Source organism: Lampetra planeri, chromosome 35 (genome assembly GCF_965212315.1).
Source record: "Lampetra planeri chromosome 35, kcLamPlan1.2.h2, whole genome shotgun sequence".
Classification (NCBI taxonomy): Eukaryota; Metazoa; Chordata; class Hyperoartia; order Petromyzontiformes; family Petromyzontidae; genus Lampetra; species Lampetra planeri.
The window spans coordinates 6,762,641-6,779,024 of record NC_136141.1 but is presented as its reverse complement, the minus strand read 5'-3'; the positions used below and the strand labels follow the sequence as shown (position 1 = coordinate 6,779,024).

The following is a 16,384-nucleotide window of genomic DNA, read 5'->3' as shown; positions in this document are numbered from 1 at the left end:
CGTAACAGGCGGAGCAGCCACGAGAAGGAGGCTGCCGACTCCCACCAAACGGAGGAAGGAGAACGGCAAAGCTACACGGACTCTCTCCTGAAGCCCTCTCATTGTGGCTAGCACCAGACCCCTAGACGTTGGCATTTAGTTTCTGGGACATGTTGCCACGTGTAAGAATAGAAGCATCATTATCATTCACGGTCAATCCGCTGCTCGATGAAGGCCTTTCAAAGTCACCGCTGCCACCTGTCACGATCCTGCAATGTATTAGTTCCCCTAGCACCTGCCAAGTAACCGGTTTAAACACTCTGCATTCATTTTATTGATTGGTGCCTTAACTTTCAGAATCCCGGTAATGTAGTAATTGTCGTTCTCCCTGTCGACAACACCATGTGTGCCCAATAGCAATCGGAAATTTGGCTCGCCGAGGAAGCAGTTACGATGGCAAAATGCGTCCACATCTCTGCATGACGTACAAGTGCATGTGCGAGGCCTTTATCAATCCACTGCTAGATGAGGGCCTCCCCACACCGTGCAGGGTCGTGGGGGTTATTCGATCACATTTCACCATGCCGGTGAAGGTGGCAAGCGTAAGGGGCGCGAGATGTTAACTATCTCGCCTGGTATACAGAAAGTCGTGGGTTCAATCCTGACGCCTGTATATATTGGAAGTTTGCATGTCTCTCTCCCCGTGGTCGCGTGGATTATTTTTATCTGGGACGTCTGGTTTTTTCCTCCACATTTAGAATCAACATCACGCGTTTAGAGTCGTTGGCTGCTATAAATGTCGACACGATAAGGACTTTGTTGAGCTATCATTTGTGGCCAAGTTGCATCTGAAAAAGAGCTGTCTAGCTCAGTGGGCCTTCTTCTTGGTTCTTTCGGTAAAGTCACGTAGAAGGGAAGTAATAAAATAATAAAAATAAAACATAATAAAACAATTCTCACGACGTTTCGGCTACAACGCAAGCAGCCGTCTTCAGGTGAAGAATGAGACACTGCCAAGCTAGGAGCTTATATATAAGCTGAGTTGGAGGTGGAAGAAGAAGAGAGCCTTAACAAAAGAATGTGCATATCAAGAGGAATTTAGCATATTCATGGGAAATGCGTAGGAGGTGGGCGGGGGGGGTTTCAAAGTCATATTATGCCCATGCATTATGCAGGATCAGCAGCACCAAAGGGAGGGGGGGGGTAGCATTAACAAAGGGAGGGCATGTTAATAGTATGTAGAAGCAATGAAACATGTGAATGGGAAAACGGTGGCAGGAGATCCGCAGTGGAGCAAATAATGCATTCCCTGTGGAGAACACAAGATACACAGTTAATGCCAGTGAGTGGACTGCGGTCTGAAAGTCACCATAAACGTGAACAACAATCAGTTAAGATCCGAAGTGGTTTATTACGTCCTTCCAATGATTGCTGAGCCAGAATCCATCTTCTCGGTTGAAATTGTCTCTGTGTTTGTATATGTGGATCGCCTCATGAACGAATCTCATGGTAGCCAGATGGCTTGCAGAGAACCTCTGTCTTGGAGAAGTCAATGTCACGTGAACCCACTGAATTGTAACAGTGATCTGCCACGGCTGAGGTGTTTGTCCTACCGTGTTTCAGGTCAGCTTTATGTTCACGGATGCGGTCCGAGACATGTCGTTTGGTTTCTCCAAAGATCTCCAAAATCCTGATTAAACACAAGATTCAGGTACGATTCAACACAGTACATAAAATCCGTGATCTGGTTCCGTCTGTAAAAGACGTGGTTCCAGACATACAGTACCCTGGCGTCTACAAACTAAGTTGCCTCTGTGGTAGCAGTTACATTGGAGAAACCAAACGACATGCCTCGGACCGCATCCGTGAACATAAAGCTGACCTGAAACACGGTAGGACAAACACCTCAGCCGTGGCAGATCACTGTTACAATTCAGTGGGTTCACATGACATTGACTTCTCCAAGACAGAGGTTCTCTGCAAGCCATCTGGCTACCATGAGAGATTCGTTCATGAGGCGATCCACATATACAAACACAAAGACAATTTCAACCGAGAAGATGGATTCTGGCTCGGCAATCATTGGAAGGACGTAATAAACCACTTCGGATCTTAACTGATTGTTGTTCACGTTCATGGTGACTTTCAGACCGCAGTCCACTCACTGGCATTAACTGTGTATCTTGTGTTCTCCACAGGGAATGCATTATTTGCTCCGCTGCGGATCTCCTGCCACCGTTTTCCCATTCACATGTTTCATTGCTTCTACATACTATTAACATGCCCTCCCTTTGTTAATGCTACCCCCCCCCCTCCCTTTGGTGCTGCTGATCCTGCATAATGCATGGGCATAATATGACTTTGAAACCCCCCCGCCCACCTCCGACGCATTTCCCATGAATATGCTAAATTCCTCTTGATATGCACATTCTTTTGTTAAGGCTCTCTTCTTCTTCCACCTCCAACTCAGCTTATATATAAGCTCCTAGCTTGGCAGTGTCTCATTCTTCACCTGAAGATGGCTGCTTGCGTTGTAGCCGAAACGTCGTGAGAATTGTTTTATTATGTTTTATTTTTATTATTTTATTACTTCCCTTCTACGTGACTTTACCGAAAGAACCAAGAAGATGAATCCCTGCAGTCACGAAAGCTTTAAATCGAAATCAGTGGGCCTTGCCGGGTAAAATAAAAAGAATTGTGTTAATTTCGCTACGATTTGGGGCCCGCTTGACAACCACCGTGAGAGACAATTCAATTGGCAGACTAATGTCCACCTGCAGGCCAGGGGCCGAGTCACCTCATGTCACCACTGGGACAGCCGCCGTTGGGGCTTTCTCGTTAAACGGTTGAGATGAGGCGCAACGCGGTTTGCAATGCCCGAGGCGTTTAAGCAACATGCAATAGCAATGAGTAATATTCTAACCGACGGACGTGACTTGCGATCAGAACTCTGGATGGCTCCAGAGCACCTGCGAGTGGGGGGCGTCTCACCCAAGGGTGACGTCTACAGCTTCGGGATCATTCTCCAAGAGCTCCTCTACCGCAGAGGCGTCTTCTACATCCGAGATGGGAGCTACGGCGAAAGTGGTGAGCAGCTGGGACGACGGGATCGTGGCAGGACTCCCCGTCCTCCCTTTCTCCACTTGCACATGTGAGACATGTCGGGGCCCCATGCTGAACCGGCGCAGCAACTGCTCAAGGCGGCACCGATATTGTTTTTTTTCACTGAAGAAGTCGTGAGCACGTGACGTCATCGTCACACGTAGACTGACTGACGCTATGTATGACGAAACATTTTTTTTTAATCAAACCCCTTGCCCTGCTTGGCCAGCGTGTCACGTTTTTGGTCACGGCTCGGCATGGCAAATAGCTGGTGGAAAACGTCCCGGGAGGCCTCTGTCCTGGCATGTCTCGGATGTGCCAGTGGAAAGGCGTGCTGCTGAGGGGACAAGGCCTGTGGGGATCAAAACAATGGCCATGCCTGTGACATGGTCTGAGGCCTCCAGTTAAATAATTACTCCGGCTGAGGTGATTTTTGTCAATTAATGTCCCCATTTGTTTTAGTCTTTGGGTAGGGTGCAGCAGTGGCAGCGTGATCAGTAGGCTGCACTGTTAACCTGGTGATCTGAGTTTCATTCCTGGCAAGGGATATCCCTACTTATTCTGGGCCTCCAACTGTCACCTACCCCACACTAACAAGCATGGTAAATCCATAATATTTTTTTTGAGTTAGATAGCGTAAATATAAATGTGTTGTTAAAACTGCCACCACCCGGCACACCGATGTGTTGGAGAGTAAGCCACCACACACCAGTGTGTTGTACGAGTAACGAATTAACATGTTTTGTTTACACGACAAACCTTACTAATTGGCTGTGTAGGGTGGTGGCGGGTTTAACGACACATTTATATATTTACGCGATCTGACCCAAAACGCCTTTATTAGCGTATTAATTGTACTCCAGACACACTTGAGTTCATTCTTATACTGCCATGCGGAAAAATAAATGCCTTCATTGGGGCTTTCATTCGACTGCCACTCAAATATCTGTGAGCCATGTGGCCGATGGAATAAGCACTGCACGTGGTGTACTTTGTATTAGTTGTTTGTGGCTTTACACGAACAGCGGTCGAGTCAGTCCACCGCTGAATGAGGCCCCCACCGTGCTGGTTGTGGGGGTTTTGAATCATACTTCGTGCGGGTTCGGTGAAGATCAGGAGCATCGAAAGTGCATTACAACAATGTACATTGCAACAATGTACAAACTCTTTGGTTCTTTCGGTAAAGTCACGTAGGTAGAAAAATAAATCACGACATTTCTATCGCAACACAAGCAATCGTCATCAGGTGAGACAACCACAGCAAGACAAAACTGCTGAAGTAGGAGAAAGAGCTGCTTTAACAAAAGTTTATATAGGATTTTTCAGCTACTTCAGCAGTTTTTTTTTATTGCTGTGGTTGTCCCACCTGATGACGATTTCTTGTGCTGCGATTGAAACGTCGTGATATATTATTTTTCTACCTACGTGACTTTACCGAAGGAACCAAAGAGTATGAATTCCTGCAGTCACGATGGCTTCAAATCAACAATGTACAAGTACATTAGAACAAAGTACATTACAACAATGTACAAGTACATTCGAACAAAGTACATTAGAATGAGGCATTCCGCTGCCCACCACACAACCTGGCAGCCTGGCGTGCGTGGTGGTCACAAATCTGAGCATTATTTTTACTTTTTTATTTCACCAGGTAACGCCCACCGAGCTGTGGAACTCTTTTTTCAGAAGCGCCCTGGCCACAAATTATTATAGCTCACATAATAGAGTTTTTTTTGGGTTAGATCGCGCAAAATATATAAATGTGTCGTCAAAGCCTGCCACCACCCGACACAGCCAACTAGTAAGGGTTGTCACGGTAACAGAACGTGGCCAATTCGTCACTAGTACAGCACACCGGTGTGTTGGAGAGCCAAGCCACTACATTTACAATCCGAGTACGACGTTTCGCCAGTAATTACAACCATCTTCATCAGGTGACAGCCAGATTTGTGGAGAAGTCCACCTCTTTCGTTCCTTCTATAGAGGCGTAGCCTACGTGTTAAACTATTACAACTCAACGCAGTGGCTCGTTACTTGGAAATGTACAGCAGCCAAACACTCTCAACGCACGTTTCTAAATGTGGAGGAAAAACCCGGAGGACCCGGAGACGAGCCCAAGTGACCACGGGGAGAGAGACACGCAAACTCCAAATATACAGCAGGCATCAGGGTCAGGATTGAACCCACGAGCTCCTGCGTACCAGGCGAGGGAGTTAACATCTCACCACCGCAGCACGCCAAGCGGTTCCACCTCTGCTGAGCTTCCGAGATCTGATGAGATTGGGTGCATTCGGGGGTCACTTGGTCATAGGTAATGGATTGTTTTGTTTATTGGGTGCAGTTGTGAACAATAGCCATATCAGACTCAGTCCTATAAGGCGTGTGGTGAAGTAAGGAGATGGCCATGTGGTGCTTGGCATTTGAAGGCCTGAAGACCAGAATTAGTGATTTCGCCGACGTGTTCAGGAAGGGCAGTTGCATATCCGGACAGCAGAGTGAAGAACGGAGCTTCTGACCAGGGAGCATGTTGTGCACCTGTTTCACTTTCTCTGCAGAGATAATAGAACGCCTGATGTGCACGGAGGACACTGGACATTTCCGGCCAACGCTCGAAGAGAGCGTCATCGTGGACAAGACCGGAGGCAACGAGGTGAAGACATCAGCTTGTTTCACTGCTTTTCTCGCTCGGCTAGAGATATACAACATCTTCACCTTGCACCGTCGGTTTAGAGGGGGGCAATGGCGGAGTGGTTAGCGTGCGGCGCTATGAGCCGTACTACCTGAGCTTGTTTCCCGCTGTGGTGAGAAGTTAACTCCAGTGACGTGCGGTGAGATCAATGGCTGGGGAGGCACTGGCTAGTGTCAGAGCCAGATTCACGGGGGGCGTGGCCTCACGGAGGGGGCGTGTCCTCACTAAGGGGGCGTGGCCTCGCGGAGGGGGCGTGGCCTCACGGAGGGGGCGTGTCCTCACTGAGGGGGGCGTGTTAGACACGTCCCCCTCAATTCTAGATTTGAAGCTTTCGTGACTGCAAGGAATCATCTTCTTAGGTTTTTTTCGGTAAAGTCACGTAGAAAGTAAAATAAAATAAAAACAAAATTCACGACGTTTCGGAGGCAACACAAGTCTCCGTCATCAGGTGGGACCGTCACAGCCAGATTAGCTGTATCAAGAGCTAATCTGGCTGTGACGGTCCCACCTGATGACGGAGACTTGTGTTGCCTCCGAAACGTCGTGAATTTTGTTTTTATTTTATTTTACTTTCTACGTGACTTTACCGAAAAAACCTAAGAAGACGTCCCCCTCAGTGAGGCAGATGTGATAGCTGCCTCCCCTGGTGCTTTTTCATTGCAGTTTCATGACGAGACCAGCGAGCCTAGATATCTTTATACACATACGTGAAATAAGTTACCTGGAGTATGGAAGGCGAGGACATGAAATGAAGGGGTCTACAAACATTACATTGGTGACATACTGAGATTGTAACAGGCACGCGCTTATTGCTCGCGCGCCATCCAGTTACTGAGGGGTTGCGCAATCAGAGGGGAGGCTGAGCTCGTCACTGCCTCACCTCTCGTCTCTTCCTGTATTTGCAGTGGAGCTCCGCAAGTTTGGCGATTTTGACTATAAAAATGATTTGAATCGTACAGAAATTACGTTTATAACACAGATCAGTGGAAAAATCTTAATATATATTTTGTTTGATTATTCTTTTTTTTTTACTTTTCATAACAGATATTTTCATTGGAGTATGATAGGTGAGGCTCTGCCTCCCCTGCCTCCCCTGACCGTACGTCCCTGGTTAACTCCCTCGCCTGGTATGCAGGAGGGCATGGGTTCGATCCCGACCCTGGAGTTTGCGTGTTCTCCCCCGTGGTCGCGTGGATTTTTTTCTCCGGATCCTCCGGTTTTTCCCTCCACATTTAGAATCAACACGTGTTTAGAGTATTTGGCTGCGAAACATTTCCACGTCATACGCCACTTCGTTCAGCGATCATTTGTGGCCAGGTTGCTTCTGAAAAAGAGCTATATAGCTCAGTGGGCCTTACCTGGTAAAAAAAAAATGTTCCAGGCCCTGGCTCAATGGTGAGCGATGTCTGATCCGGTCATTAATCATGCACATGCACAGATTCTGCAACACTTCCCAACACGCGTTTGTCCACGGACTTGTTTCTTTCTAATTAATAACGGTAGCGCTCGCGCCAGGCAAGCATGAGGCTATGTGGTGCATTAGCCATGATGAGATGACGGGCTTGGATCGCGGCTCTACCGACGTGCTGTACTCGTAACGAATTGGCACGTTCTGTTTACGTGACAAACCTTACTAGTTGGATGTGTCGGGTGGTGGCGGGTTTAACGACATATTTATATTTTTACGCGATCTAACCCAAAAAACCCTCTATTATGGATGTCACGTCGTGGTCCCGTGACTACTACCCAGGCTCTATTGCACCAGTTTCCCCTCTCTCTTGCCAGAGCGTCCCACTCATTGGCGTTTGTGTAGATGTGAAGCTTTGTTGAGAAGGTTTAGAAACCTAAAGACATTCTGTTAACCGTGAGTTAATTCCTATTCGAAGATAATATTTTTTCTAAAGTTGTATTGACGTTACAGTTAATGCGTCTGCATTTGGCTGCAGATGTTCCAAATGATCTCCGACTGCTGGGATGAAAATCCAGAAAGACGGCCCGACTTCAAACGTCTGGAGGGCAGCCTCAAGAGGATTTCTAAGTAAGAGGAGCACATATCATGCAGAACATAACTTATTTCGTTCGCAATTTCATTGAAACTAAATCTGATTCATTTAAATGGATTGTGTACGTGTGTATGTTGAACTTCTTTAGCACCGTACGTAGCCAACCATGCTAATCGGAGGTACGTGTGCAGCATATTTATAGAAAAAAATGCCAACCATAATAATAGTCATCACGGCAAGTATCCACTCTAATGTACTACACAGTTCCTGGCCTTGACTGAGCATTACTATTATCATTTTGGAGAACACCTCCGCTGGAACGCATTGCATCTCTGCATGCATGCTCTCCGTTCGTCTCCAGCAAAATCCACCAGGGCCACGGAGGCACGTACGTGGACAGCCTGATTTGGCGCCTGGAGCAGTACTCGAAGAACCTGGAGCGGCTGGTGGAGGAGCGCACACATCTTTACAAGCGCGAGCGGGACAGGGCCGACGAGCTCAACTACCAGCTGCTACCCAAGTGCAGCTCTGCCCACAGTGCCCTTCACCCATCGCTCTTCACCCACGACCATCACCGCAGCAATCACCACCCCCATCACCGCTCTCAACAGCACAACTGCCACGATAATAATTAACCGGATTATCGCCACCTTGGTAATCATCGTAATGGCCTCCATCATCATCATCATCGTTGGCACCATCGTTGTCACCGATATCCAGAAATATCACTATTATCATGACTATCACCACCGCCATCAAAGACAAAGATTCCCAGTATAGCCTAAACCAGGGGTCGGCAACCAAAATAACAAGAAGAGCCATTTCTTTCCAATTCGGTACAAAATTCAGTATTTCAAGAGCCGCAATGCATCTATGTACATACGTACATATCGTCAAGAAGCAGCCCGTAAAGAGCCGCATGCGGCTCCGGAGCCGTAGGTTGCCGACCCCTGGCCTAAACAGACCATTGGGGCAAGTGCTGTTAGCGGGCACCTCTGAAGGACGGCACCGGCACACGAGGGGGGTGGGCGGCCAGCACCACGCCTGGCCGCCTTTGTCTCCCGAGTGGCGATGTGTACACACCGCACCAGATACTCATTTGGAGGACTGAGTCGACCTAGGGGAGGTCCAGGTCCAGTTCCGATAATTGTCACCGGTGTTGGCCGTGAGCGGGAATCGAACTGCCGCTCGCCCCACCGTCATCACAACCTCTATTGACTCCACCGCCATTACCATCGCTTCCATCAACATCATAATTACTACGACCATCACCACTCCATCCAACACTACCACTATCACAATCATAAATCACTTCCACCATGGCCACTACCCCTACGCCACCATCACAACCACCATTACCACCTTAAAGAGTAATACTTTTAAGCAAGATAAAAACACCCCCCCACAAATACAAAGGTAAAAGCACATTTTTGCACAACAGAAGATGCTGCTGCACTGCACTCTGCTGCCTCTAGGCCTATTGACAGCCGAATTATTATAATTTAGCTTTGAGTGAGGATGTCACCTCCTCAAAGTGCCATCTCCAGGCTCAACTCGGTTGAAGTTCCGAGTTCCCATGAGATTGAGGTACTTCCCAGGAGATTTGATCGGAGGCATCGGCGGAGCCAGTGGGGAAGGGGGGGGGGTTGCACGTGCCCCCCCAATGATCCAATCGAAATCTTTAATTTCGATCGGATCATTGGGGTTTATTAGTAATAAATCGGCATTTTGCAACCCCCTCTGCCACTGTGTAGCATATTATTACGTGCCAGAGACTCTGAGATGATAGGACAATAGTCTGAGTCCATCATTGGCAACAAGTAACGGCAAAGCAGTTTTAAGTGACTCGCAGAATTGTGCGCAGTTGCGTATACAGTCCATGACTTCCCTGAAGGCATCAACACCTTCAGCGAGCGCGATGCCGATCACACAACGCGGTTCGAATTCGACCCTCGATCGATGGCTGTGCCATCGCCGCACACGCGTCGAATAAAAAGCAAGGGACAAGTCCTTACTTACTAACAACTCCTGTAATTTTTCATTGCTGGAGGGGTTGCCCCCCCCCCCCCACCTGAAAAGCCTGGCTCCGCCATTGATTGGAGGCAACAACGCACCGTAAAAAGATACTGCTGCTGAATACGGGCTAGATTGTGGAATGCAGAGTAGATTTCGATGAGAAGGGGGGGGGGGACACCAAATGGCATGTAACACAACTGGCGAGATACACCATTCAACATGGGGGACTGACCGGAGGCATCCGGGCTCGCTGCTCTACCACGGCAGGGGTGACGGTCGCGAGCATTCTATTTGGACGGGCGGCAGAAGAGCACGGAAGGAAGGTCACAGTTTACCAGATTGTTAACGGTCAAGCGGAAGGTGAATGGCACCCGTCAATTCCCAGCAGGATGTGCGCATAACTACGAGAGCCTCGTTTTTTTTTTGCACCCCAAAAACCCAAAGCGCCGTCGAACGGGTTTTTGAGGCATAACCGGGGCTTGAACCCTCGGCGGGGGCGCGCAGGTCGGCAGTGATGGCGCTGAAGGCCCGGGGCTTCTTGGAGCCCGAGCTCTTCGATGCGGTCACCATCTACTTCAGCGACATCGTGGGCTTCACCACCATCTGCAAGCACAGCGAGCCCATGGAGGTGGTGTGCCTCCTGAATGACCTCTACAAGGCCTTCGACGCCATTGTCGACTCGTACGACGTCTACAAGGTGTGACGGTGACGGTGGCTTGATTGTATCGAACTTCTTTCGCACGTAGCCAGCTGTGCTAATCAGGGGTGTGGGGTGGGGGGAGGGACAACAAGCTGAACATAAAAATAAGTTGTAAAGAAATGAGTTTTCTACCTAGCACACGTGACGTACAGAGAGCTCATTCTAATTAAGATTGAGAACTTGTGTGTAGGTGATGTACCACATCCAGATTTAGAATCGCTCTCTAGAATCGCTTTGTCAATCTCGATGATGATGATTTAAAAGTGCACAGCTCCCAGTGGCTTCCTAATATCAGAAGCAAGTGAATTTCAGACGGCCGTAAGAGCGTATCCGATACAGCACGATGCAGTGACCGTCTTTGTTCGATGGCTAGCCCAAAAGCTGAAGCTGCTGCTGCAAGGATGACCGGAGTTCACGCGATGGTTTTATGCTCCTCGACAAGATCAGCGAATTACTGCGGTTCATTTGTGGCAAGCACTTTGTGTGTCGTCATGAGGCTCGATTATTGGAGCGGTGTCATCCTCTACAAGCTTCGCAGTAGGGGTGTCGGTGGGGGGGGCAACAATTGCTATGTGGTCACCCCAATTAATTAGCAATTTAACAATTTTTGGACCGTGACATCAGCACACCATGCCCGGGCTTTTTTTCAAACAACACCGGATCTCGTGACGCTCACTGGGAAGCAGGCAGGCGCGCGTTGTATTTATTGCGCTCTAAAGACGGAGTCCTGCGGCGTTAACCAGGGCGGCCGCCAGGCTCGAAACGCGAGCCCCTGCGACGAGCGGTGATCGCGCTTCCATCTCCCCCGCCCCCGTCCCAACTTTGACCCCACGGCTCCAGGTGGAGACGATCGGAGACGCGTACATGGTGGTGTCGGGGCTGCCCAGGCGGAACGGCGCGCGTCACGCGGCTCAGATCGCCGACATGGCCCTGGACATTCTGGACTTTGTGGGCACCTTCCAAGTGGACCACTTCCCCGGCCTGCCTCTCTGGGTCCGCATCGGAATTCACTCCGGTACCACTCCAGCGCCCCGTGCCCCCTCCCCCCCCCCCCCACATGAGCAACGGTTGGCTACGTACGGTGCGAAAGAAGTTCAACATACAAAAAGTTATTTGTGAACCCACTGCTGGATGAAGGCCTACCCATACCCTGCCGGTTATAGGGGTTGTTTGACCATACTTCACCCTGCCGGTCAGTCCATGTTGGAGGGGAGTGGGCCTCTGATTGCTCCAGATATGACAAGCTAATGGTTTCAGCGTGCCTGCAGCCAGCCTCTCTTTTATTTATTATTACACGCTTTATATTAACTCACTCTGTCTGTTGTTGTTGTCGTATCCTCAAATCTTGTAACTCAATTTTAACCCACTTCCCAATGTGGTATCGACTGAAAACTTGGTATACTTATGTCATACTGATGACAATACTATATTCTATTATTTAAAACAAAATTAACCATCTTTGTTGTATGTTATGTTTCGCCTTGGGTCTACGGTAATTGTCCTACAGTCAACTGATGTTGGCTGTAAATCACCACGGCTCCTTACGTTATGGCAAGCTTCGGGGCCACTTTCTGGAGTCGTGGAGTTCTGCCATTACTAGTACGGTACATTTCATTAAAGCGTGTTTTTTAAAAAGTTTTTTAAAATATTACTTATTCCATCTTTTATCTGTCTTAAAATCACGTGCCTGCACTCTGTCAGTCTCCTGTTGGACGAGGGCTCCCCATGCCATGAGGGCCATTCGTTCCTGAGTAACAATTTGTAATGCACAACAAATTTAATTTTAAAAAGGACATTCAAGTATTGAGATTCCAACAGAGGTGACGACACAGATGTCGATGTGCCGTGCAGTGAGAGAGGAGGGAGGGAGGGAATTCCAGGCGACCGTAGCTGTGACAGGGTCTCTATGTGAGTCTATGGGTCTATGTGTGAGTCTATGGGTCTCTATGTGAGTCTATGGGTCTATGTGTGAGTCTGTGGGTCTCTACGTGAGTCTATGGGTCTCTCTCCGAATCTATAGGTCTCTGTGTGGTGAGTCTGTGGGTCTGTGTGTGGTGAGTGTGTGGGTCTCTGTGTGGTGAGTCTGTGGGTCTGTGTGTGGTGACTCTGTGGGTCTGTGTGGTGAGTCTGTGGGTCTGTGCGTGGTGACCCTGTGGGTCTCTGTGTGGTGAGTGTGTGGGTCTCTGTGTGGTGAGTCTGTGGGTCTCATTGTGGCGAGTCTGTAGGTATCTGTGTGGTGACTCTGAGTCTGTGTGTGGTGAGTCTGTAGATATCTGTGTGGTGAGTCTATGGGTGATGTTGATGATGCCGAGACTGTAGGAACAGACCGTGGAGGTTGGGTGCTGACTGGGCAGAGGAGTTGACTGGGATCAGGCAGAAGGAAGCGCACGCCAGTGAGGGGCGGTGGCACCCTTTGGCATTGGCCACGAACACCTATTTGGGACCCGTTCGTGTTATTGGAAAATGTTTATCTTTTTTATTTTATTTTTATTTATCCATCTATAACAAACACATCCAAGACTTCTTCATCGCCGATGTTGGTGTTTCTGCCGTTTTCGTTAGCCCGTGAACCGCGGGCCCGTTGTCTTGCAACACCACCGCAGCCATCGGGTGCCCAGTGGTTATCACTGATGCCCTCCCCATCTCCATAGCCACCCGCCACCGACTCATTCATCTTGTCACCTTCACCTCTGTTTTCTCTCGCGCATCATCATCATCATCGTGCTCGTATTTATGACATTCACCGCGCCATTCCATCTCGTCCCATGCCACGGTATGTTTTTGTACTGTCGTGAATTTGCTGTACGGCGCTCTTGTTAAGGCACTTGTAATTAAGTTTGGTAACGACGATCGTCGTGCGTGACCCCGCCGCCACAGGTGGCTGCGCCGCCGGTGTGGTGGGAAACAAGATGCCGCGCTACTGCTTGTTCGGAGACACGGTCAACACTGCATCGCGCATCGAATCAACCGGGCTTCGTAAGTAATCGCTGTGCATGTCCAACACTCGTAGGCGAGAAGGCTCAAGCCTCCCCTCAATCACGTGACTCACGTGTTAAAAAATAAAAACTTCATTTATTTTATTTTACCAGAGAAGGCCCACTGAGCTATGTAGCTCTTTTTCAGAAGCGACCTGGCTCTCACAAATGATGGCTAAACGAAGTGACTTAAAGCGTGGACATTTATAGTGGCCAAATACTCTAAACGCATGTCGATTCTAAATGCGGAGGGAAAACTCGGAGGACCCGGGGAGAGAGACATACAATCTCAAAATATATAGCAGGCGTCAGGGTCAGGATCGAACCCACGACCTCCTGTATACCAAGCAAGGTAGTTAACATTTCGCCATCATGTGGCCACCTCTCCACTCTGAATCCCTCCCCTCTCCTCTGCCGCTCCCCTGTGAAAGCAGGCACTTGCTCCTTCCTTCTCTCTCTCCTTCTCTTCCATCTCCTCTCATCACTCTCTTATCGCCGACATCTTCAGCTGGTCATTCCTTCTCCACCTCATCCCCTTCCTTCCCAGTGCTCCCTCTTCAGCGGTACCCTCTCTGTCCGTCTTGGGAACTTGCATCCCGGAATCGCTGCCCTTCTGTTTGCTGCCCCGTGCCCCCCCCCCCCCCATCTGCAACTCCTCTTCCTGTGGTGTGCCACAGGGTACAACGTTTTATAATGATAATAAGTAATGATTTACAGTCCCTTGTTACTAAAACCCTTTCCCGTTCCGAGACATCTGCAAGTTGCGGGGTGGGTCCCGTTCACCGCTGAATCTCGGAAATCGCAAGGGACTCAGCATTTATTTTATTTAGAGAGGTGTAGCGCTGTTGTTGTTAAAGACATTGTACTCACCAGAGGTGTGGACTCGAGTCATGTGACTTGGACTCGAGTCAGACTCGAGTCATGAATTTGATGACTTGCGACTCGACTTGGACTTGCATAACAATGACTTTGTCCCACCTATGAGATGTGGACTCGAGTCATGTGACTTGGACTCGAGTCAGACTCGAGTCATGAATTTGATGACTTGCGACTCGACTTGGACTTGCATAACAATGACTTTGTCCCACCTCTGGTACTCACCATAGAGAACTGCAGCGACACGGCCGCTGCACTCTACGATAGCTGGCGTCATACTGTGCTGCACGCCCTCCTGCATGGCCTTGTGGGAGCCGCGGTACTGAAAAAGTTATTTTATTCTTAGTTTTTCTTCCGGTTACATTCCGATGATGTAGATGTACGTCATCGGAACGGAATTGGAATAAAAACTTATGATGTACACGTACGTACACGTACGTACACGTATGTCATCAGAACGGGAAAGGGTTTACTGCTGGACGTGTGTCATGCCTGACCATAGTTCACCACGCTGCTCATTGTACCAATCTCAGCTTTATTTTGGAAATGCTGTTTTGGGTGCTCTGATATAATCTACAGTGCTAACAGAAGAAAAAACTGTTTCAATGGGAATTGCATAGCGGTCAAAAGTTATGGCGCCAGTACCTCAATACCGATTTTGATCACTGGCAAAAGACTTGAACATCGCTGATTGAATCACTTCGCCGCATTGCGATGGTTTTGTGTTGAAAGCCTGGAGAATACACACGAGCACCTCCACGGTGAAGATACTCACAGAGATCGAGTCGGGCCATATGTTCGAGGAAAGAGGACTCACGGAACTCAAGGCAAGCGGTGCCAGGGGGTTGCAATTATCGCGAAACGCGCACGTTCACATTCAATTGTCTCGGAAATGAATTTTGTGTTCACCGCAGGCGGAGTTTGACTTCCATATCTAGCAGGGGTTCACTTTATCCCTCGCATTAGGAATCGCCAGTGCATATTATAATTAATCAATGTTTAATACATTTTTTGTAAACAACTGAAAATAAACTTATGGTGTCCAGTTTGGGCGGGCCGTTGCCCTCTCCCCCCGTGCCCCCCCCCCCCTTCAAACTCCGCCCATGATATTTACATTTATGAAGGTAGATTTGTAAATGTCCATAGACTGAAGCACACCGTCACACTTATTATCACGTAATTCTATTGCTATACAGTACTGCTGTTTAATAGTAATACTATTATAGGATGGTCAATACTAACACGAGTTATTGTTCCTTAATTTCCAGGGACGCGGTACTGAAGTAACCTACTGGCTAATTGGAAAAGAAGACCTGACCAAAACACTTCCAGTCCCTCCAGAAATGTGAGCAAAGCCATCACAACCGGAGCCATCCCGTTACATGTGCATTCTGTTTGCTGCTGAGGTCAGAACGGTATTCCTTCGCCGAGGGGCCGGTGGCGTGGCCCTGCAGTAAGGGCGTGTGTGTCGCTTGCTGCAGAGGTGCGTGGTTCGAATTCAAGCGGCCGCTCCCGGTTAATACTGCGGTGCGCACTAACCATGAAGTGTGCGACGTCCGGTTCACAGTGCACGTCAAAGATCCCCGTGACGTAATTCGCAAGAGTAGGCCTCTGTGTGCCGGCGTCACACGTTGCACATTTTCAATATTACACTGCAAGTTAATCATTAAACTAAACTAAAATGAAACTTTTTTTTATTTTACTAGGTAAGGCCCACTGAGCTATATAGCTCTTTTTCAGAAGCGACCTGGCCACAAATAATAGCTCAACGAAGTGTATTACCACGTGTACATTTATAGCAGCCAAATACTCTAAACAAATGCTTATGAATGTGGAGGAAAAAACCAGAGGACCCGGAGAAAAATCCACGTGACCACAGGGAGAACATGCAGACCCCAAATATACAGACATCGTCAGGGTCAGGATCGAACGTACAAACTCCTGCATACCAGGCGAGGTAGTTAACATCTCGCCACGGCGGCGCCCTATTAGGATTATACGTAGCAATCATTGCTCCCTCCTCCCTTCCCACTGAAAAAAACTT

The 16,384-nt window shown here is 48.6% G+C and overlaps 1 protein-coding gene across 1 annotated transcript in view; it reads left to right on the top strand.

Moving 5' to 3' along the window:
* The window catches only part of LOC144730349 (guanylyl cyclase C-like), an 83,476-nt gene that overhangs the window by 62,348 nt on the left and 4,744 nt on the right, over positions 1-16,384 (top strand). The window contains exons 20-28 of the mRNA XM_078611106.1: positions 2,926-3,066; positions 5,637-5,731; positions 7,717-7,808; positions 8,135-8,293; positions 10,294-10,486; positions 11,330-11,504; positions 13,367-13,465; positions 15,073-15,167; positions 15,609-15,685. Of these exons, the coding sequence (XP_078467232.1) occupies positions 2,926-3,066; positions 5,637-5,731; positions 7,717-7,808; positions 8,135-8,293; positions 10,294-10,486; positions 11,330-11,504; positions 13,367-13,465; positions 15,073-15,167; positions 15,609-15,685 (1,126 nt within the window). The remainder of the gene's footprint in view (positions 1-2,925; positions 3,067-5,636; positions 5,732-7,716; positions 7,809-8,134; positions 8,294-10,293; positions 10,487-11,329; positions 11,505-13,366; positions 13,466-15,072; positions 15,168-15,608; positions 15,686-16,384) is intronic.